Source organism: Calonectris borealis, chromosome 19 (genome assembly GCF_964195595.1).
Source record: "Calonectris borealis chromosome 19, bCalBor7.hap1.2, whole genome shotgun sequence".
Classification (NCBI taxonomy): domain Eukaryota; kingdom Metazoa; phylum Chordata; class Aves; order Procellariiformes; family Procellariidae; genus Calonectris; species Calonectris borealis.
Window position 1 is genome coordinate 6,179,288 of NC_134330.1, and position 21,741 is coordinate 6,201,028.

A 21,741-nucleotide genomic window follows, 5' to 3' on the forward strand; every position below is an offset into this window, starting at 1 on the left:
CTCGGCCCGGGGAGCCGGGGAGGGGGCGCAGGGGGCCCCGGGCTCCTACACCTGCTGGGGGTCCCCGACCCACCGGCACCGGACCCCCTGAGCCCCCTCCGAGCCCTGGGTTCCTCACGGGCCCCACCGTGCCCCGACGGCGGCGGGGGGGAAGCCCACTATGGGCAGCCGGTGGGGTTACTGGTCCCCAGGGGTGCTGGGGAAGACCGTCCCCGAGGCAGCCGGGGCTGTCGAGGGGTGCGGAGCGGGGACCGGCCCCGGGAGCCGGCGGGGAAGTGCTGGGGGGGGCTGGGGGGGGCAGCACCGCCCGCTCGGGGCGGTCCCAGCCCGACGGGGGGCTCGCGGGGGATAAAAGCCGGGGCGGCGGCGGCGGGGCCGGGGAAGCCGGGCAGGATGAGCGCGGCCCCGGGTACCTCCCGCGGCCCCCAGCCGCTGCTCCGCTTCCCCGACGGGGCGGGCGGACCGGGCGGCGGGGGGGAGCCGCGGAAGCGGCGGCGGACCACCTTCAGCCGGGGGCAGCTGTCGGAGCTGGAGCGGGCTTTCGCCGCCGTGCCCTACCCGGACATCGCCACCCGGGAGCGCCTGGCCGAGCTCACCCAGCTGCCCGAGGCCAAGATCCAGGTGAGCGCGGACGGGACCCCCCACACCCGTCCCTTCCTTCCGGGGCCGGGACCCCCCCTCCTCCGCGGGGCCGCCCCGTCGGGCCGCCGCCGGTGTCTCACGGTCCCCCCCCGCCCGGCCCAGGTCTGGTTCCAGAACCGCCGCGCCCGCAGGATCCGCAGCACCAAACCGGAGCCGCCGCCGCCGCCGCCCAGCGAGCGGGGTCCCCCCGCGGCACCCCCCGACGGCACTGCCCCGGGCCCGGCCTCCACACTGCCTCCACCGGGAGCCCGCAGCCCCACTCGGGGCCTCCCCACCTCGCTGGGCTCCATCTCCGACCTCATCTACAGCGCGGCCATCACCAACCTGGGCGAGCCGTAGCCGTGGCGGGGACCCGCCAGCACCGGGGACCCTCCTGGCACCGAGACTGCCCGGTTTAGCGCCACGATTTCATTAGGGTGTGGAATTACTGCCGGTCCCGAAGGTCCCGAGGATGTCATCCAATATCCTAAATGCCGATGCGGCCGTGGCGGGGTCAGCTCCCCATCAGCCCCCTAATACCGACTAATCTTTTGGAAAAAATACCTTAATCTGAGGCCGTATCCGCGGATGATTGTGGCGTGGCCGCCCCTAATCCGCAGGCACGTTTGCAGGTGCCGGCAGATCTCCCCGTATCAGATATTAAAGCGTGTTTGCAGAGGGGCTTAGCGGCCATCAGAGCATTAATCACCGTGTCCGGGCCTGGCAGGCTGCCCACCTGGCAGGTGTGCGGGTCCACAGGGCCCGGCGGTGCCAGCCTCGGCACCCCCTCCCCACCACGGGGCCGTGGGTGCACCGAGCTGGCTCCGCTCTCTGCTCCGAGGCACTCGAGAAGCCCCCGGGCTGTGTGTTGAGGTGTGTCTCCTCCCTGCCCACAGAAGCTGGGCACCCTTTGGCAGGAGAGGTAGAGCCACGCACCCCTCACTGCCCTGTCTGCCCGCGGGGGCCCTGCCGCACCCCGCGGGAGCTACGGCTCGTGCTCCTCCCTGAGGCATCGACAGCCACGGGGCTGCGGGTCAGGAGATGCGGCAGCCCCTGCGTGAGGACGCTGAGCTGCTGCAGATAAAGCCGAGCCGGGTGCCAACCCCAACGCGGCTGCGTCAGACGCCGTCATCCTCCTGAACTGATCTGCGTGGAGGGGGAAAGTGCTCGCCCCCAAACACGAGCTGGGTTGGGTGCTGCCACGCGGGGCACAAGGGAAAAACGCTCTCCCGAAAGCAGGCGAGGGAGCAGGAGCAGTGAGGGCAGGCAAAGGGAGGTTTCGGCAGGAGCAGGATGCGGGGTGCAGAGGGAGACGGAAGATTCACGGCTCTCCACGGTGTCTTTTAGACGTGAGGTTCGTGTTCCACATAGCAACAGACATCTCTCGTCAGGCAGGAAGAAGGTTGCAAACACCCAACGTTATTTATTTCCAGAATAAAAGGACAGCAACTTCACAGGAGAACGGGAACAGCAGGAGCTAACGCCCCTCTCTGTGCCAAGGTGGTGAGAGTCCACAGCTGTTCCCTCTTCTGTTCTGCAGCTGCGGGATTTTTAATCCATGATTTGTTTCAGGAACGTTAAGGAGCAGGAAGGAAAGGATGAGGCCTGAGGAATGCAGCAGTCTTCCCGGTAGCAGGAGCAGGTACAAACAGATGGTAGAAGATAAACCTGCCCCAAATTAATGACTCCAGGGGAGGGCAAAGCCTCCAGCACGAGGGCTGTGGTTCACGGGGACGCGTGCGATTATAGTTTCCCAAGGTCCCCTTCAAGGGTCCGCACCATTACATACAGCTCAGCCAAGCCAACCACCGAGGCCACAATTACCGCTGACAGGACGCGCTGGGGACACAAAAAGAGAGCTAGGTGACCCTGCGTGCGCCTCGAGCTGCTGCCCGCACCGGGGAGCACATCTGCCGCTCCTGCCTGGCCGGCACAGAGCGCGCCGCAAGCGGGCTCCGAGGCCACGGGCTCACTCACCGCCGCGGTCTCCGCGAAGATGTACTGACTGCCCAGGTACGTGCAGGCGAAGGCGGCCACCACGGTGACAATGAAGTTGAATATAGTGATGACAACGGCTTTAACAGAGCGAACTGGAGAGAGGGGGGAAAGGCGATTGTGCTTTTAGGTAAGGCTTGGAGAGTAGGGCTGGGGACAAGCTGTAATCCTGCTAACGGAGCCTGCCTGTGGCTGCCTCAGCTGGGCTACAGGAATACTCGAGGATTCACATGCTTTATGCCTCCAGAAATATTTATAAGAACGACCAACAGGCTGCTCTTTTATTTGAGGAACACTTTTGTGCATTAAAACCTTCTGATGAGCTATTTGGAGAGGGAAGGACTGTCTGATGTCAACAGTGATACAACGGTTCCCGTGACTGACCTGTAGGTACAAGTGCCAGGTGTCAGCAGGACAGCAGCCACTCACCTTGCCTCCCAAATTCGGCCAACGTCCCGTTCATCTCCTAAAAGGAGGGATTAAAACAATTTGTGATTGGTTGTATTTTAATGTTAACAGCTGAATAAAAGGAACGCCAGTGCCCTGTCCTGTCCCTAAGACTCAGAAGTTCAGAGAGCTGCTGGGGGGCCCAGGCTTCTCTGGGTTTACGTTTGTGGTCCGATTCAAGGACGTTGAGAAGGGATCATTTCTAATTAAAGCACTTCTCAGAGTGTGAGCGTTTTCTTGCATGTGGGTTCTCTGCTGCAGGTTTGCCTTTAACAGAGACATTAGAGGGTCTCACCTTGTCACCCGTGTTCACAGAGCTGGCAAGAACTAAATGTTGTAAAGCTCTGCACGCTCTTTGTCAAATCGGACATGGTTACACATTTCAAACACCAGACACTGGGGGGAGGCAGGGAAGAACGTGATGAGCACACAGATATGGGAATACTCCTCTGCTTCTCCGTTGTTTGAAGGGAACATTGCTGTCACTACTACCCAGCTCTGCTAAAACCACTCTGGTTCACAGGTGAAGTGGCTAAGCTTGACAGAGAGCAAAGCAGATCTTCTCACAAGAGTTAACGCAACAGGAGGATACGTGCAGGGAATTAAATGCACAGGGACACCAGTGTGGAGGAGGGATAGGCAGGACGGGATCATGAGGAATGTCAGCAGGAAGGGATGCTGGCTTGTCCGAACGGTCACCGTGCCAAAGATCTCACCTCTTCCTTGGAAAGAATGAGTGCCCAAACATTACCCTGTTTTTTCAGCTTTTACCTTGACATGAATGATCTCTTTTTAAAACTATGATGAAAATGTAACTGTTCAGAAGAAGGCAGCACAGATGCTCCCAGTAAAACATTTACTGCAGGTGCTCAGTCTCCCAGATCACAACCTGAGAGCTTTGGCACAGCCAGCTGTTCCCAAACGTCAGTATCTCTTCTATTTCACCATCCTGGTTACCCTGTCCCACCTCTGCCCTCGTGGTCCCCGTGCATTTACAGCCTGCACTCCTCAAGTCCCTGCCCACATTCCCTCTGTACCGCACTCACTCTATGGGGCCGATTTCCTTCGCTGTCAGGTTGCTAACGGCCACGCTTTTGAGGAATGAACCCTGACAGCGGGCGATGCAGGAGGCCCCTCACCTGGCCGGTGATGTTGCGGGTCATCCGCCGGTACTCCTCGTTGGCCAGCTTGGCCTTTATCCGCTCCAGCCGGGCCACCAGCTCGGGGTTCTGGGGAAAGGGCAGAGCCATTCTGAGGGCCGAAGGCAGCCACCGTCTCCCGCGGCTCATGCCCGGCCCTCACCTACCCGCGGCGGTACCGGCACCTCGGGCAGGTCGATCTCGCAGCCCTCCAGGAGCTCGTGTAGGTACAGCGGGAACTCTGCGGGGGAGACGGGACGGTTAACGGCGGTCCGGCCGGTCGCGGCCCGTCGCGCCAGGCGCGGTGCGGCCTACCTGCCTCCCGCAGCGCGGCATGCAGCCTCCGCAGCAGGCTGAAGGGCACCAGGGCGCCTTCGGAGGCCAGTGCCGCCTCCAGCTCGGCCCGCAGGCCGGCGGGCAGCCCCGCCAGCTCGCCGCCCTCCACCGCCTGCCGCAGCCGCCGGCCGGCCCGCACCGCCGACGCCATCTTGCCCGGCCGCCGTCGCCTAGGCGACACGGAGCGCCATAGAGCGCGGCGGCGGGCTAGAGCGGCGCTGCCCGCCCCGCGGGGGCCGCCGGGAAGCGGAGGGGGGCGGAGGCGGGCGCGCGGTGCATTGTGGGCTGGCGGCGGGGTCGGCCCAGCCGCGGGATGTCGGGCTGCGCGGCGCGGCGGTACGTGGCGGCGGCGCTGAGCCGGTGCCGGGCCCGCGGGCTGCCGCTCTGGGAACCGCCTCCGGCCCGCGGGCTGCGGCCCCTGGGCGCGGGGGGAGCCGCGGCCCTCCCGCCCCCGCCGCTGTTGCTGCCGCAGCGGCACCTCTCGTCGCGGTGAGGCCTGGAAGGGGGGTGGTTGGTGAGGGGGAGCTGGGCCCGGGGGGCGGTTTAGGGGTGTTGTGGGGAGGGTTGGGGTGAGGGTAGGGGGTGTGGATGGGCTGACGGGGGGTTGGGGAAGGCAGGCGCTGGGGGGCTGCGAGGGGGTGTTCGGGGGTGGGGAGGTGGGGTTAGGGCCGCTGAGGGGGTGTTTGGGGGAGTTGGAGGGCTGTTGGGTCGGTGGGGGGAGACTGGGGAGGAGTTGGGGGGCTGTCGGGGTGGCTGGGGCAGGGACAGGGGAGAGGGGGGATTGGGCTAAAGGGGCAATTGGGCAGCGGGGTGTCCAGGGCAGTTGGGAAAGGGGAGACTGGCAAAGGGGTGGGGGGCAGGGAAGGGGGGAGTGTGACTGGGTAGCCTAGTGCGTAGTGGGGCTCTTGGGGGGGATACGTGAGGGGGGTACGAGGTGGGGGGCCATGCCTGGGCAGCAGCTGGGGCTCGGGTGCTGTGTGGCCCCTGGCCCCGGGGGCTGGTTCAGCCCCTGCACACCCACCAAAGTACCTCTCTGCTCCTAGGAACCGTCCAGAGGGCAAAGTGCTGGAGACCGTGGGGGTGTTTGAGGCACCGAAGCAGCACGGCAAATACGAGACGGGTCAGGTAAGCGGTTCTGGGGAGCGGAACTGGCCCTGCAGGCTTGTTCTACAGAGATCGGGTAGCCGAGTGATTTACTCCTCAGTAAGGAGGCTGCTGCATTATAGCAGAAGTTTCACAGTTCAGTGCTCCTTGTCTCTGCTGTGTCTGCAGTTTGTCAGTCATCTGACAGTAGCAAGTTGATAAGAATCTGCAGCATGACACAACTGTTCCACAGTGGCATTTGCTCCACTGGTTTTATTTAAGGGTTTTCTCCCTCTAGGAGCAAAAGAGACAATCACTGAGTTTGAGAAATAACAACTACACTTGTCGTTTCTGGGCTTATGACTCACAGGTCTGTTTCTGTGAGCGGTCTCTCCCATGCTGGTCTCCTTTCTGCACTTTTGCTGTTCTATTACTGTATTACTGGTTTAGTCATTCACTTTTATGGGGTAGAGATGACATGAATTTCTTCTCTCATCCCAGACTGTTTATGTTGCCTCTTTGTTTCTGCTCTGGGTTCGCACAGTGGTGATTCTCCCTGTGTTCCCATCCCACGCAATCATACTCTTCGTAAATGTTTCTAGTTTTATCTCAGGTAACAGATTTTTTAAAACACTATCGGAAAAGGGATTTTGGCTTCATGTTTTCTATTGTATCTAAGTTGATTAAAGCTTGCTGTGAATGCAAATGCAATTATTTGTTCCTTTCAGCTATTTCTTCACAGTGTGTTTGGCTATCGAGGAATAGTCCTGTTTCCCTGGCAAGCCAGGCTTTATGATCGAGATGTGGCTTCTCCTGTCACAGAAAAGTAAGGATTTGTTCTCGTTTATATGTTGTACTGTTACATTTACATTTTGTAGTGAGTTTCCTGGTTGGGGTAAACAAGTCTTTTTAAGGAGGACAACGGTATGGGTCTGTTTTGCATGAATGTAAACTACAAGAGAGGTGCATAAAGAAGAGACGTTGCATGAGTATTAATTTTGTGTTAATTAGAGACAGGATGGAAGTATGAAGGATGAGAGTGTGTGTGTATGTGTGAAGAAAATAAAAAAAAAAACCAAACAAAACAAACCATGCTCCTGGCATTCTTTGTTATTAAAAAAAACCTTTGTGTTGCTTTTTGAGTTAGGTCTAGGCTCCTGCATTAAAATTGTAGGCTGCTGCTTCTAGAGGTTGCCAGTGGATTTGTCAGCTGCCTCCCCAGTTTCAACCCACTAGGCGAAGTTCATCCTTCTTGTGGACTGAGTCACTGTTCACTTCTCTCCCCTCTTCCACCCATTTCCCCCCTGGCCTCTCTTGGAGGTGGGCGAGTGTGCATTTGGAGTTGAGAACGAATGAGGAGTAAGCGGAGAGAAAATCAGAGAGCAGTAGAAATACCCACCCCAAACAGGAGACTGGACTGGGCAGGAAGAACTTCTGAGTCGCCTGAAAACAGAGCTGTTGTGCCTGTGACAAACACCGTTGATTGTCATCTCGGCTCATCCGTCGTTGTATGCGTGGCTGACATGAGTTTAATTGGGATGGAATTGAATGGTTACAGACTGTGAAATGTATTTTAAAGAAAATAATTGTTTATGAATATGCTTGGTCCTGGTAACAACAGTTTGCTGCCATCCTGCACTTGAGCTCAGTGCCCTGGTTTTCTTTTTAGAAGCGAGAATGCAGCAGGCCATGGTTCCAAAGAGGTCAAGGGCAAAACGCATACTTACTATCAGGTGCTAATAGATGCCCGGGATTGTCCACATATAGTAAGTAACCAGTAACCTTGGTATTGAAACTCAAATATCTTTGCCTATATGAATGCTTTAGATGGACAGGCACTTAAAGAAAATGACTACAATGGCTAACTTGATTGTTCAGGTTCTTCAAGTCATATTTTCCCCGAGAAAGATAATCTGGAACATCATATGATGGTTTTCTGGATCATGTTTCCCCTTTCCAACATTATTTCCTCATCCTGTTGCATACAGGTCATTATGAATGTGGGTTGCAGCACTGAAAATGCTCTTCATTTATTTGAGTGGAGAATTAGTCTAGAGGAATTAAAAGGAGAGATGTTCTGAGGTGAATTGGTTAAATAAAATAAATGTTACACACTTCAGAAATCCCAGTAGGAAACTGAAATGTGGCTGGAAACTGGCCCACAACAATCCACACAGAAAGACATAAATCTCCCTTTTTCTCAGTCCCAGAGATCACAGACAGAAGCAGTGACGTTCCTGGCAAATCACGATGACAGCAGAGCCCTCTATGCCATACCAGGTGAGTAAAATGCACCTGTAACCTCTGTGGAGATGCAGATTGTCATGAGGTGAGGTCAGAAGAGTCGCCAACAGTCAACTTCTGCCAGTGAAGCAGCAGGTCCTACAGGATATTGCTGTAATGATCCGTCTGTGGTTTAGGGCTATGCTAGAAACAACAGAATGACTAAACTACGTGAAGCCCTTTTGGATAGATGGAAGTTGGGCAGACTCTGATCAGGCACAAGCATACCTTGAGCTCTTGAGATACAGATCCCATACACATACCTTGTTGCATACGGGCTATTCCACTTTATTACCAGGACAGCTAGATCTCTTCTTGTCCTGTGCATTTCCTGCCTAAAGTCCTCTTGTGACAGTGCAGTCTCTTCCCAGGCAGTGTATCTTTTATCAGAGAAATCATTCTGTGGAGAAATCTCGCAGGAGAATGCTGCCAGGGGTTATTACTGGCCTATTTCCTCCATTCTTGCATGCAATTTTGGCTGCTGCTGCCAAAATCCTTTTCTTAACATCTCAGTAGTGTGATCCATTTCTCTGTCAGGAGACTTCTGAGCTGCTCTTCGCTCGGGAAGTTCAACAGCTTTTGGCGTTTCTTTTTCAGGTTTAGACTACGTAAGCCATGAAGACATCCTTCCCTACAGCTCCACTGATCAAGTGCCCATCCAGCATGAGCTCTTTGAGAGGTTTCTCATGTACGACCAAACAAAAGGTAATTTCTGGCTTCAGAGGGAAATCTTCAGAGCCAGATACCTGAGGTATTCTATGACAAGTATCCAGAACCATCATCTTGGATACAGTGTGAAAATCTTGGTCTGGTTTGGGGTTTCTTACGGTAAAGCCTCCTTTAAATAATTTTTGTAACTATGTGAAAGGAGTTGCTTTGAGGGGAAAGCACTCCGGTTACAGCATGCCTCTCCTCATAAGCTCTCATCTTTCCCTCCCCACAGTTCCACCTTTTGTAGCAAGGGATACACTGTGTGCATGGCAGGAGAAGAACCATCCCTGGCTAGAGCTCTCTGATGTGCACCGAGAAACCACAGAGAACATCCGCGTCACAGTCATCCCTTTCTATATGGGCATGAGGGTAGGTCTGTGTTGCGTGTTGCTGTGTTAGTTCTGTGATCTGTTTAACTTGCATGTTTTTCTAAGACTCATTTACTGACTGAAGGTACCTTCTGCTTACTGGAGAAATTACTTGTTAATCGCAGTTGCATTTTCATTGTCATTATGTTCAGCAGAGGTATGAACATGAAACTATTTCGTCTACATTTTTGGAGAACTGCTCCTGCAACTTAGCTTTTGCTTGTTATTTGCAGGATGGCAAAGACACTGTACTGTTCTGCAGAACAGTGTTAGCAAGATATTGAGGAAGATTTTTAGGAAGGCTTGTGAAATGGTCCTTTACTGCCTCAGTCACAGATGGGTGCGTGTGTAACAGGTGGCACCAAGGCCATCTGCCCTATAATGACAGACATGTCTGTTATCCTGCCCGCTGGTGAGGTGCTGTGGGTGTCTGCCCCCGTTTCTTGGCTCTAATGTGGGTTAGCGGGTTTGGCTAAAGCCTTCTGGATTTAGCTGATAACCATGTGCTCTTTATAGTGCAAGAACTTCGTGTGGACCATCCAAAATAATGAGTCTCCAACAGACTTCTGAGTGGGAGGGCTGGGAATTACCGCAGAAGTTTGATTTCCAAGTCCAGGCGAGCACAGCTGCCGGGGAGCCTGCGCTGTGGCAGGTGGACGTTTTGGTGTGGAATTGCAGCTTCTATGGAGCCCAACTGATGTTTGTCCTAACCTTGTCAGAAAAACAGGTGCCCGAAGGCAAGGAAATGGGTGTTTCTAGATCTGTAGCAAGTGCGTAATTAACATGGAGATCAACCCTCCGTAGTCACGAGATCCTTGCAAATCTCCTACCTCATGATTACATGTCTAGAGCAGAGCCAGTGCCAGGCGGTAACTGATGGACTGCTTCGGAGAGCAGCTGTCTTTGTGCTCATGTGAGTTGTCTGTGTCAATCTGGCATTGATTGACAGGAGCGAGAGCCCCTGTGCTTGTGCTGCGCTGACAGCTGAAGAGGTTTTGGCACCGAGCGTTGAAGGGCAGCTGCTAAATTCTTTTGTTTCTCTTGACAGGAAGCCCAGAATTCCCATGTCTACTGGGTAAGTGCCTTTTGTTTCACAAAGCAGCTAAAGGGAAGGAGTTTATTTGCTGTGGCATCATTGCTGTGATAAGCTCTGAGGGAGAGTGGCCTTTGCCTGGCAACTGTTTCCCCGTATCGGCTATGGGTTATCAACTGTTTGCAGCTGATTCCAGTTCTTGATAACAGTCTTTCTTTTGTCCAGTGGCGCTACTGTATTCGCTTGGAGAACCTTGACAGCGAAGTGGTACAACTCCGAGAACGGCACTGGAGGATATTTAGCTTGTCTGGCACCTTGGAAACGGTCAGGGGCCGCGGCGTTGTGGGAAGGGTAGGTATCGCGTAGCTTCTTTTGGGAAGCACAGCCCTTTGCTGGAGTTCTCTTGCTTGGATTGATTTGCCAGTAAATTGCTTAGTGGCCAGTCGAAATAGATGGAATAGGAAACTGGCAATGAAAAAAAAAAATCACATGAGCTTTTCATCTGTTGTTAGTATGCACGAACCGAAACTTCACACTGAGTATTAGAGAATGATCCTAAATGACTGGTAATGGGAAAACTGGAATAATATGTGACTCTGGCACTTCTCACTGGGCGAGTTGCTTGCTGTGTAATTGGTAGCGATGCTCAGGTGTGGATCTCTCTGGTTTTCTTCTCACTATATAAATTTCCTGTCGATGCTTGTCTGTGGAGAAATGTTAAGATCCGTTGCTGATGCAGAGCGGTCTCTTTTTGTCTTCTCAGGAGCCAGTTTTATCCAAAGAACAGCCGGCATTTCAGTATAGCAGTCACGTCTCCCTGCAGGCATCCAGTGGTCACATGTGGTAAGAAGCACTTATTACTGCAGTAGTGGTTGAGATGTAGGACCCCACAGCGCTGAGCTGGGATGCAGTTTGCAGTCTGGAGTTATGGCTGAAGGGTGGGTGCAAGTGGACTGGACTGGACATATTTGATAGTTAAAATTTTTATGAGCTTCTCTATAGCAGTATCCCAATTAGTGATAAGAAGATCTGTTGATTCTCTGCATCAAGGCTCTGTTCCTCAGACAACCTTGCTCAACTTGTTCCAGGCTAATTTATCCTCCTCCTCTGGTCTGTGCTAGACTAGATTTGAGAAGACACGAAGCAGTTCTCTGTCATCTTCTGCTATACTCAGTTTCTGTCCCTTTCGGTCCTTGGTGCAAGAGCCAAGGCTTCATGCTGGTGTTTCCGTAGGCAGCAGGGATGTGTGGGCTGGTATCCTCTCTCTCTGGAGAGGACTGGGCTTTGATTCCGTCCCTGGGTGAAGCTGTACAGTTCTGTGTCCACAAGGAATTGGCACGTGGGGTTATTCCCAGTTTAGGCCAGATAAGTCTAACTGGTCTAAGTCCCCTCTTCTGTAAGTGCAGGTAGGAAAGTGCTCAGCTGAGTTGTTCTTTTCCTGTGCCACAGGGTTAAAGCAGTTTCCGTCCGTTTTGCATTTCAGCTGGGTTAGCATATTTAGTGTCACCTCTGTGTGGACCAGAAATGCACGGTCACCTCTTGCCTTCTGTACAACAGATCTTTCTGGCTTGCATTTTTTGAGTAAATCTGTTTCAGAGTTAGGCTGCCTTGGAACTGCCTTTGAGTTGGGAAAAGCAAGAGAGCAGCTCTTTGCCTATAGGATATACCCTTGTTTTCCATGTTTAATGCATTTTGAATTGCCTGAATGCATGCCCCGGGAGTAAAACCAGCTTGTTTAGTAGTTCTTCCCTCTCTGCATGCATCCTGAAGAGAAAGAGACAAAGGTTCTACAGCTCAGAAGCTGCTCAGCTTGACTTAAGGTGTTCGATTGTGTCCTCTCCGTCATGAGAACCTGTTAGTTTATCTCTGCGATCCTCTTGTCCATGTCATGTTCTGCAGTAGTCATCTGTAGTTCAGGGCAGTAAACAAATTCTTTGTTTGTACAAGGACAGAGAGATTCAGTTCTGAAATGTCCTTTCTGAAATGCAAAGCAGAAGCTATTCCAAATTACGTCTGTGATGGGATTTCATATTGTCGCAGACTTCTTACCCAGTGGAGCTTCCGCCAAGAAATATGAATCTGAATTTACGTGTAATCAGTTTGTAAAAATAGCTCAGATGGTTCTGTCTCCTGTGGGGTGGGAGTTAGGTAAACACTGCCGCAGACGCGTGGTGCGTGCTTACCTCCTGGAGGCTCCAATCAATACATTTTTATTCAGGAAACGTATATTAGAGATGTGATGTAAACCGCTCGGGAGTCTTCCAAAAAATGAGTCATCTTGGCAGGCAGATGTCCTTGCTGCTGAACCGATGTACTTGCTGCTGCACTGGCCTTGCAAATGCAGCCCCAGAGTCCCTGCGCAGGATATGGAAGAGCTCATGTCTTACCTTCTTGCTGATGATTCCTAGCTGTGTTTGTCCCTGGCCTCAGCGTGATCACTGCCATTATTTTGCAGGGGTACTTTTCGATTTGAGAGGCCTGATGGCTCCCACTTTGATGTCCGAATCCCACCCTTTTCTCTGGAAAGCAACAAAGACGAGAAGACCCCCCCCTCCGGCCTTCACTGGTAGAGCAGACCGAGTGCCGAGACCCACAGAGACCTGTGTGTGTTGTAGACCTTTGCCTCCCCATTATGCTGCAGCCAAGAACACGGAGCTTTTAAACATTTTAAACCATTTTTGTTTTAACTGTTGTCTAACGGGGAGGCTTTTTTGAACTTTAATACTGGCTCTCTCGGGCTGCTTGTAAACATAAGCTGTGTTACAGTTAACCCTTCCCTTTGTGGCACCTGCTGGGGTCGGAGCTGGGGGACATAGATCTGTGCTGCGTCAGAAGACTGGCCCCCTCAGCAGGCCTGGACCCTTTCCAATGTGTTGTGAATTCTCTGCAATGTGAGGTTTCTTTAATAAACTGGCCCTTCCAGTTGCAACCAGTCTTCCTTTATAAACCAAGGCCTAGGCTTGGCATCCAGCTTGCCCCAGCTTGTTGCTCCCCTCCTCGCCCATGTCAGCCCAGACTTCTTGCCGCTTCAGAAGGCAGCAGTGAGGATGTTTTCAGGAGCAGGAATGTGAGCTCAGCCTTCCTGCAATGCAGCTGCTTTCTGGGATTTAGCCAGCGCGTGACAGAGCAGCCTGTGAGCTCCACTCCTCGTTGCGCAGCTTGTCTGGGCTGTGCGCTGGAGCGATGCAAAGCCCGTTTTGTTGGAAAAGAGAGCGCAGAGTGGGGAAGGCGGCTTGGCAGGTGGCGCTGAGCAGGCTGCCACGGTGTCTTGTGTGCGTAGAGCACCGGGCTGCGTGTTGTGATCGTACAGGAGAGCTGAAGGGGGTCCTCCCCCTGCAAGGGCTTGCCTTGCAGCAGGGATGTGCGTCCCAATTGCTGGAGGATACTTCCCCGCTCATGCTGCGGCTGTAACTCTATTTCCTTGGTAGTTTCTGCTTTGGCAGGAAGAGCTTGTTTTAGCCTGCTGTGCTGTCAGCCACAGTGAGGTTTTGCTTGGTTTTCTGCTCCTGCTTGCTCGGCTCGGCGAGTTGTGATTTTTAGTCTGTGCGGAGGGCCCTGCAGAACCACGCAGGTCAGCAAAATACCTGTAAGCTTATGACATACGGATCTGTGGGAATTTTGCTTTTACATGTGAAGGGCCTGGTCCACAGTGCAAATCAGACGTTAGATCTTTTGTAAGTTCTGAGGATTGCAGAGATCTGGAGAGACATCAGCCTCTGTGGAGGGGACCTTCTGGCTGTCTCGGGGTTTCCGAGGCCAGATTTATGGGTGACTTGCCAGGGCAGAGGTAGCTGGCTTTGTGATGGGAACTCTAGGCAGAAAGTTTCAAACCTTTCTCCTTTCCCTGGTCTTGCTTAAATGACAAGGTATGACTAACTCACAGGATTGATGTTTTTCTTGATTCAGAAGTATTCTAGTTATCCCCTTTTCCCCCGAGTCCTCTCTGAGCAGCCTCTTTGCATTTGGCTCTGTAAGGCCGTGCTGTGGCAGTGCTATGGGCCATCTCGGCTGATGGACAAACAGCCTTCGGAGATGACAGTGGGAGAGACTCGCATACTGTCCTGCAGCCGGTGGTTATCTGTATAGAGAGACTTAACTACTACTGCTTAAACAGTGTCACCAGTCTCTTAATTTTATGTCTTCCTTCCTGTTAGGTAGGACATGCTATTTACGTTGCTTTTAGAGTTGAAAGGTTTAGACAACCATCTTGCTTTTAGGGGTAGAAAAGGATCTGGAAACAACAGCCCACAGCTGACCACCCCTCGTTGCCATTGTTGTGCTGATTTATTCTTTATTCGCAGGAGAAAGGGGGGGGGGGGTGACACCTCACGTTCAGAGGAAGCAGGGACCTGTAGGAACCTGCTTTTCCCCCCCCCCCCGTGCAATTGCTCAATCGGATCGGAGCAGCAGCTGCCCTGCCTCTCCCTTGGGTTACCAAGTTTCAGCTTTACTGGCAATTGCAACACCACAGTAAATGTTTAACCCTGTTGCTCACCTGCCCGTGTTTCTGGGGTGCTGTGGACCTAACGCTTCCAATAACAAGCAGAGAGAGTTGTGTTCCTAAGTGGCAGCGTGGCCCCGGGGGCAGGGGCTCTGCCGGCGTGGTGTGTTTGGTGCGATGTGCCACCAGGGCACCACAGACATTCTTGGCTGGATAACGATCGGCAAGAACCGAGGTGACCAGCGCTGCCGGTAACAAGCGGGGCTGGGCCGAGGCGGCACGGGGAGCGCAGGAATGCTTCCGCTCCGTCCGTCTTTGCGGAGGGGGGCAGAGCCGTGCCTAGCTGCGATGCCGAGGGGCCTGGGGCTCGGGCTGGGCGCTTCCTCAAGTGCTTCTTCCCACAGGAGCGTTTCCGGAGCGGGCTGTTTTCCTCCCCTGTGTAAATACCTGTACAGAGAACTAATCAATAAACGCTGAAGGCACGGCTGTCGCTCCTGGCTCTCATTCCCGCCCGCGGCGCTGACGGGCACCAACCTCCTTCCGCGCACCGGCCCTGGGGCTCCCCCCTGCCCCGCAGCGGTGCTCTCCCGCCCTCTCGGCGGGGCCGGGCCCGCCGCTCCTCCCTCTCAGCGGGCAGGGCCGCGGCGCCGTCCCGGCCCGGGGCTCCGCCACCCCAGTCCCTCGCGCCGCCATCTTAGTCTGCGCGCTCCCGGCGTGCCCCGCGGCGCCGGAAGTGACGCGAGCGGAAGCGCTGCGGAGGCAGCGAGGAGGCAGCATGGTGGCGGCGGGCGCCCACCGGCCCGGGCCGCTGAAGCAGCAGAACAAGGCGCACAAGGGCGGGAAGCACAGCGGGTCGTCGCAGCGCCGCGCTGGAGGTGAGGCGGGGCGGGCCTGGCCGGGTTCTCCACCGGCCCTGAGCGCCGCGGCCCGCCTGACCGTTCTCTCCCTGCAGGCCGCGTGTCCGTCAAGGCCCAGCCCCGCCGGCGGCTCCGCGACCTCAGCAGGGTGGACCGGCGGCACCAGGCGCTGCAGCTCCGCCGGCAGCGCAAGGAGGCGGTGAGGGCCGCATGGGGAACCGGAGCCGGGCCGGTTGTGGGGGAAGCAGAAAACGGGTCGTTTCGGGTCTTTGCGAGGAGGCAGTGGGGAGCGGGAATGGGGCCAGTGCGGGTCTCGATGTGGGTGTGTGTCTGTGGGGACCGACCCAGCTTGGGTCTTTGCGGGGGTATCAGGAGCTGGGCCAGGGAGAGGAACGGGTGCCTGGGTCAATTCACTTTCGGGCAAGCGGAGCATGACTGGACCGAGTGGGTTCGGGCTGAGCTGTGGAGGGAGCCGTTCTTGATCTGAGGGGCGGGATAGGAACTGGATTGGGGCTGGGGTTCATGTTTTGCAGTTGTGCCTGCAGGTGTTGGCGGAGAAGCGGAGCTTGGGCAGCAGGGATGGGCCCCCGCACCTCGTGGTTCTGGTGCCGCTGCACAGCAGGGCTGCAACCCACGACACCCTCCGCTTGCTGCAGAGCCAGGACTCGGCTGTTGTCCGTGTGGATGAGCGGAGAGCTGGTGGCTTTGCACTCCTCTGCCCCCGACTTGGGCAGCGCTGGCGCTTTGTGACAGCACAGGCAGGTGAGGAAATGCTGTTTTTGGTGTGGTTCTTGGCTCTGTACCCCTGGAAGCCCCAGTAATGGAGGTGTTTTGTGTGCAGGGGACCTTCACACTGTCTTAGACCTAGCAAAGGTTGCCGACTCCCTCCTGTTCATCCTGGATCCTGCAGATGGCTGGGACAGCGCGGGGGAGCACTGCCTCTCCTGCCTCTTCGCACAGGGGCTCCCCAGTTATGGTGAGCGAGTGAGAAACACTCAGGGCTTCTAGTGGGGTATAGGTCGAGGGGGCGCTTGATGGGGATTTACTGTTGCAGTAATTAAAAATTCCATATGTTAATAGGTGATCATAGGTCTTTGAACGCTCTGTTTCCGCGCATAGATCGGTTGGGTGAATGTCATTCTCCTTGTTGTGTTACTACCCTGGTGGGGGAGTGCTGGAGATAAGAGGGGTGTTCTAGGTTTAGGCCTCTGGGTGGTGGTGGTGTCAGTATTGTAATGGTTATCTAGGTGTGCAGAGCGAAGGGATTCAGATGCTTTCTTGCTGAGTTCAGTTCCTGGGCCCTTATCTCCGTGGTCTCATTTAGTCTCAGAATCTTATCTCTGAAGACAGGTTTTTGGTCCTGAGTGTTCTTTTGAATGTGTGAAACTGCCTTTGCATCTTGTGGTGTGAATCTGTTTGGTTATTTGGGTTGCTGATATCTGAGTGTTTGTCGATGCTTGGTAAAAGGGGTATAAGAAGGTTTATGATCTGATCCTGAACTCTGTTCTACACACTGCTTGGTAGCTCTCGCTGTCCCAGGGGGCACTGAGTTGCCACCTAAGAAGCGGATAGATACCCGGAAGAAACTTGCCAAAGCCATTGAGAAGCGCTTTCCCGAGGCCAAGCTCTTCCCCCTGAACACGGAGCAGGAGTCCTCACTGCTGCTGAGGCACCTTGCCACCCAGAAGCAGCGGCATCTTGCTTTTCGGGACAGGCGGGCTCACCTACTCGCCTATGCCGCTGAGTTTGTGCCCGGTCAGGAGAGCGACCTGGTTGGGACCTTGAAGGTGTCGGGCTTTGTCCGGGGACAGACCCTCAGCGTGAACAGCCTGGTGCATATTGTGGGGCACGGAGACTTCCAGATGAGCCAGGTGGATGCCCCCCCCGACCCCCTCTCTTTGAACCCCCGAGTGGTTAAAGGACAGAAGAGGAGTCAGGACATGGAGGTCCAGGTGTGTGGGAGGTCAGGGCTTTGCCGGTCCTGTTAGAACACGATGTTTCTAAACTTTCATCCGGAAAATACAACTGGGCGTATGTGGTTGAGGGGAAGGGAAAGGGAGCTGTATCAGAGCCAGTAGGGCTGTGTTCTGCCACTGAGCTGAGGTTCCTTGCCCACAGCATGTACCGAATGTTATGTTACGATGTAATGAACGTGACACTGAAGGGACTTTTGCTTCAGACTGATTGCTAGCTTGAGTTAGGTGTATTCACAGCTGGGAACTCTGCTCTTGCCCTTCAGGATGACTCTGTAAATGGTACCAATGAGATGGAGGAAGATGTTAAGGTCCTGATGAAGGCAGATCCAAACAAGCAGGAGTCTTTGCAGTCAGAAGTGGTTCCTGATCCTATGGAAGGGGAGCAGACGTGGCCTACTGAAGAAGAACTGCAAGAAGCAGAGGGTGAGTAGCAGCAGTACTTCCGCACCTTTTTCTGGTCCCTGTTAAGGGGGTTGTTAGAAATCCTCCATCACCAGGATGGCTAAGCATGGCTGTGAAGAAACATGCTAGTTGGGAGCCCAGGACTTCCATTCCTAGTCCCATCACCTGATTACCAGGCTGCATGGTTTGCCTGGCAGTTAGCAGGGTTACATTTTAGCTGTCTGTTATGGGCCCTGACAAATTCTGTGCTGGGAAAGAGTGATTCTGGTCTAGAGCTGATCTTAGCTGTCCTGGTGTAAATGTTGGTGAGGAAAAGGAGAATTGTTCTTGTGTTAACTATTGGTGGGAATCCCACAGCTTCTCTGAAGGCAAACAGGAGGGTGGTGAAGGTCCCCAAAGGCACATCCAAGTACCAAGCTGCCTGGATTGTGGATGATGGAGAAGAGGGCAATCAGGAAGATGATGATGACGACGATGAGGATGATGACATCGATGATGATATGATGGAAGAGGCAGTGTCCCAGGTACATCTAAGAGCTGATACTGCAGGTGATCTCCACGGCGTTATTGGGTATCCTAGGACAATCCTGTCCTTTCAGCTTGCTCCATGCAAGGGCACAACACAGAGCCAGGACTTGCCTGGATTTCCATTGTTAAATCTCTCACGTGTATCATGTTGCTTCTTTGGCCTGTTAGATGCCAAAATGAGGGACCGAGGTGTAGCTTGGGGCATAATTCAAACAGTGCGAGTACACGCAGGGTTTGCAGTGCTGCATGGACATCAACAGAGCACCTGTGCTCATGGGCTCTGTGCTGTCCTCCGTGTCAGGAGGGGGAAAGCAGTGAGGAGGAAGAGGAACCTGCCGAGGAGGAATGTGAGACCATGACTGTTTCCGAGTGCTTGCGGGACGACCAGTATGATGAGAAAGTGGAGGAAGATGAACAGATGCTGGAGAGATACAAACAGGAGAGAATGGATGAAATGTTTCCGGATGAGGTGGACACGCCACGTGATGTAGCTGCCAGAGTCCGGTAAGAAACAGGATGCTTTGCTGGGAGAGGAGCTGCAAGGTACCCTTCTGTCTAGTTTGGTGACATAGGGCAGGAAGCCTGTGATGTCTTAGCCGTGGTGTCTGAACCTGGCTGAAGGACTCTTCTGAAGACTCACTCCTAGGCTCTGAGGCTTCCAGGGGAGGCACTGGTTGGGGGGCAGTGGGTGGGCCTGGGCGGCTCCCTGCGGCAGGGAGAGCTGGGTCCGACCTGGGAGAGGGAGGAGGAAGGCAGAGCCCTGATGCAAAGGCAGGTTATCTGGGGGCTTGGCTGCTGTTTCTAGCTCTCCCTGCACTAAGATCTTTTCGGAAAGCTAACATTTGCTTTGCTCCCTTTGCCCTCTCTGAAGGTGTGAGTCCTTGCGGACCACAGAAGGTGCTGGCCAGATACCTCGATTTGTGAAGTAGTTTGTCTTTCCTGTTATCTGTCCTTTAGGTTCCAGAAGTACAGGGGGCTGAAGAGCTTCCGGACTTCTCCATGGGACCCCAAAGAGAATCTCCCAAGGGACTATGCCAGGATTTTCCAGTTCCAGGACTTCTCCCGAACCAGAAAGCACCTTTTCCGGCAAATTGAGAAAGAGGAGACTGAAGGAGCCTCAGTAACTCCCTTTTCTCTTACTGATCTCTTCCCCTACTGTGATCTCTTGCTCCCAATAGGAAGGACTTGGCAGGGTGGCGGCTGAGTTCTCTATTGAGGGAAGTATTCACAACCAGTCCTCTCTTGGCAGGTTGGCTGGTATGTTACACTTCATGTCTGCAATGTCCCTGTCTCAGTGATGGAGAGCTTCAAAGAAGGGAAGCCCCTGGTCCTGTTCTCACTGCTTCCCCACGAACAAAAGGTGAATAAGTACAACCCTGCTGATATCTTGTAGGTGTGCAGCTCCTTGTCTGATTCCCTCAAGCTGCGTGGTTTGGAGAGGGTTCTGGCTGCAAAGGGTTTGGGTTGAAATCTCCCTGCATTGTTTGCATTTCAAAGTAGGACCTTCCCTTTGGTCAGAGCAGGCTGAAGCTGCCAGGGGTGTTTAGGCTCAAGTGTCTGAGCCTGGCTGAGGTGTCTACACCGGTGACCAGCGGTCCTTTGGGAAGCCATTGTCAAGTGCATTTGTCCCTGCTGCAACATCCCATTGCTTTCTGCTCTGGCCACCATCGTTTGCCAGCCCTGCTGTCAGCCCCTCACTGTGCTGCCTCTCCTGCAGATGTCCGTGTTGAATTTCCTGGTGCGTCGGCATCCGAGCAACAGTGAGCCAGTGAGGGCAAAGGAGGAGCTGATTTTTCACTGTGGGTTCAGGCGGTTCCGAGCATCCCCCCTGTTCTCCCAGCACACCTCAGGTTTGTGAGGGACCGGTGGTGTGGGCAGGGGTATGCCAGGAGGTGGGGCTGGGGTTTCTAGGGCAGGAAGCCTGTGATGTCTTAGCCGTGGTGTCTGAACCTGGCTGAAGGACTCTTCTGAAGACTCACTCCTAGGCTCTGAGGCTTCCAGGGAAGGCACTAAATAGTGGGGAATGGAAGGGCTTGGGCAAGGTGGCTCACTGGTCCAGGCAAGGCGGTGGCAGGCTCCGCACGGTGAGCTGGTAGCTCAGAGGATCACCTTCACTGTGCCAGCAGTGGAGGGGTGTTTGTCACCTGTTTTCCTAAAGCGCAGGGCCCCTTTGCCAGGAAGGAATGGGCTTGATGAGGTTTCCCAGAGCTCTGAGGACTGCTGTGGTCCTGAACCTGATTATTGCTGTTCTGTCCTAGCTGATAAGCACAAGCTGGAGCGTTTCCTGCGCCCGGATGCTGCCCTGGTGGTGACTGTTTATGGTCCCATCACTTTTCCTCCTGCCTCAGTGCTTCTTTTTAAACAGAGAAGTAACGGTAAGTTGCTAAGTGCTGAGGAAGTGTCTGGGAAACAAACGTTAGCTGGCTGTTCCCATACCCCACTTTTACAAGTGCATCTATCCAGAAAGTATGACTTGAAACAGCTGTCCCCTTCATGCTGTTTGAGAAGATTAATGCATTTCCATCCCCATTATCACTGGCACCTTTCTCTGTCCCTGCTGTGGGGTTGCTCTGGGCCTGGAACGCTTTGGGGAAGGGAGTCATGGTGGGGGAGGAGGTGATGGAGGCACCTTCTGTGGCGCTGCCCTGGTTCGTTAGTGACTCTGTCTTGCAGGAATGCACGACCTCATCGCCACGGGTTCTCTGCTTTCTGTGGACCCGGACAGAATCGTCATTAAGCGGCTGGTGCTCAGTGGCCATCCTTTCAAGATCTTTACCAAGACGGCTGTCGTGCGATACATGTTCTTTAACAGAGGTACAGCCCATCTCTGTGTGGTGGGAAGAGGGGATGCGGAAGCAGAACTCCTGCCCCTTTGTGTTGGTGCAGCAAAGCCTGTTTCTTACCTGCCTTTCGTGTTTTGATCGCCAGAGGATGTGATGTGGTTTAAGCCAGTGGAGCTGAGGACGAAGTGGGGTCGTAGAGGACACATCAAGGAGCCATTAGGTAGGTTTGGTTCTGTGTTTATTATCTCTCTGGTACTGGGCAGGATGTGGTCATGCTGGGCAGGAGAGACAGCTAATGGCTGCGTCTGCTCTCTGCCTAGGGACCCATGGTCACATGAAGTGCCACTTCGATGGACAGCTGAAGTCCCAGGACACGGTGCTGCTGAACCTCTACAAGCGTGTTTTTCCTAAATGGACTTACGACCCCTATGTTCCGGAGCCTGTGCCGTGGGTGAGGAGCGAGAGCGCGCTGCTGGTGCAGGAGGTGGAAATGGAATAAGTCTTCAGCGTGGCTAATGCAGTTTGTGCCTTAGCTCCCCGGATGCTGTTCTCAGCCCGTGCACAGCGAGGACAGCACTGATGTCTTGGACGTATTACTGCTGGGGTCTGTACAGGGGTGGCTGCCTCACCAGCTGCTGCTCAGGTACCAGCTACAGCTATTTATTTTAATGGAAAATGTTTTAAAAAACATCTAAGTGCCTCTGTCTTGGTGGTGGCTGGCTGTGGAGGCCAAACGGG

At 54.3% G+C, this 21,741-nt stretch overlaps 5 protein-coding genes and 2 non-coding genes across 11 annotated transcripts in view; 6 read left to right on the forward strand and 1 right to left on the reverse strand.

The window, feature by feature from the left end:
• Positions 1 to 393: 393 nt before the first annotated feature.
• Positions 394 to 981, forward strand: SEBOX (SEBOX homeobox). Its single transcript, XM_075168748.1, has 2 exons — positions 394 to 621; positions 745 to 981. Exons 1-2 carry the CDS (start codon positions 394 to 396, stop codon positions 979 to 981), a joined length of 465 nt encoding a protein of 154 aa, XP_075024849.1.
• A 1,038-nt stretch (positions 982 to 2,019) lies between these two features.
• VMA12 (vacuolar ATPase assembly factor VMA12) lies at positions 2,020 to 4,755 on the reverse strand. 2 transcript variants are annotated; one of them, XM_075168747.1, is made up of 6 exons: positions 4,518 to 4,744; positions 4,370 to 4,443; positions 4,203 to 4,292; positions 3,046 to 3,082; positions 2,599 to 2,711; positions 2,020 to 2,460 (listed from the first exon to the last, which is right to left on the reverse strand). In XM_075168747.1, exons 1-6 carry the CDS (start codon positions 4,687 to 4,689, stop codon positions 2,365 to 2,367), a joined length of 582 nt encoding a protein of 193 aa, XP_075024848.1. In that variant the 5' UTR covers positions 4,690 to 4,744; the 3' UTR covers positions 2,020 to 2,364. The 2 variants fall into 2 exon arrangements, with proteins under 2 accessions (XP_075024848.1, XP_075024847.1); XM_075168746.1 differs by having other exon boundaries at positions 2,020 to 2,711; positions 4,518 to 4,755.
• Positions 4,756 to 4,825: 70 nt separating this feature from the next.
• Positions 4,826 to 15,028, forward strand: POLDIP2 (DNA polymerase delta interacting protein 2). Of its 4 annotated transcripts, none has more exons than XM_075168736.1 (11): positions 4,826 to 5,027; positions 5,582 to 5,663; positions 6,350 to 6,447; positions 7,291 to 7,387; positions 7,826 to 7,901; positions 8,502 to 8,609; positions 8,848 to 8,984; positions 10,032 to 10,058; positions 10,242 to 10,367; positions 10,780 to 10,859; positions 12,472 to 12,945. In XM_075168736.1, the coding sequence occupies exons 1-11, from the start codon at positions 4,852 to 4,854 to the stop codon at positions 12,584 to 12,586; spliced, it is 1,122 nt and encodes a 373-aa protein (XP_075024837.1). In that variant the 5' UTR covers positions 4,826 to 4,851; the 3' UTR covers positions 12,587 to 12,945. The 4 variants fall into 4 exon arrangements, with proteins under 4 accessions (XP_075024837.1, XP_075024840.1, XP_075024838.1 ...); XM_075168739.1 differs by lacking the exon at positions 12,472 to 12,945 and adding an exon at positions 14,862 to 15,028 and having other exon boundaries at positions 4,837 to 4,874; XM_075168737.1 differs by having other exon boundaries at positions 4,837 to 4,874.
• Positions 15,029 to 15,134: 106 nt separating this feature from the next.
• Positions 15,135 to 21,693, forward strand: TSR1 (TSR1 ribosome maturation factor). The gene is made up of 15 exons (XM_075168722.1): positions 15,135 to 15,332; positions 15,410 to 15,513; positions 15,860 to 16,076; positions 16,156 to 16,290; positions 16,839 to 17,266; positions 17,554 to 17,713; positions 18,050 to 18,216; positions 18,522 to 18,724; positions 19,178 to 19,340; positions 19,470 to 19,580; positions 19,938 to 20,070; positions 20,479 to 20,595; positions 20,894 to 21,034; positions 21,149 to 21,223; positions 21,324 to 21,693. The coding sequence occupies exons 1-15, from the start codon at positions 15,233 to 15,235 to the stop codon at positions 21,500 to 21,502; spliced, it is 2,433 nt and encodes an 810-aa protein (XP_075024823.1). The 5' UTR covers positions 15,135 to 15,232; the 3' UTR covers positions 21,503 to 21,693.
• Positions 18,794 to 18,886, forward strand: LOC142090805 (small nucleolar RNA SNORD91 family). Its single transcript, XR_012676644.1, has one exon. It is a non-coding gene; the product is annotated as a small nucleolar RNA SNORD91 family (small nucleolar RNA).
• LOC142090804 (small nucleolar RNA SNORD91 family) lies at positions 20,133 to 20,225 on the forward strand. Its single transcript, XR_012676643.1, has one exon. It is a non-coding gene; the product is annotated as a small nucleolar RNA SNORD91 family (small nucleolar RNA).
• Positions 21,429 to 21,741, forward strand: part of SMG6 (SMG6 nonsense mediated mRNA decay factor) — a 118,674-nt gene continuing 118,361 nt past the window's right edge. The window contains exon 1 of the mRNA XM_075168713.1: positions 21,429 to 21,646. Within this exon, the coding sequence (XP_075024814.1) occupies positions 21,583 to 21,646 (64 nt within the window). The 5' untranslated portion in view covers positions 21,429 to 21,582. The remainder of the gene's footprint in view (positions 21,647 to 21,741) is intronic.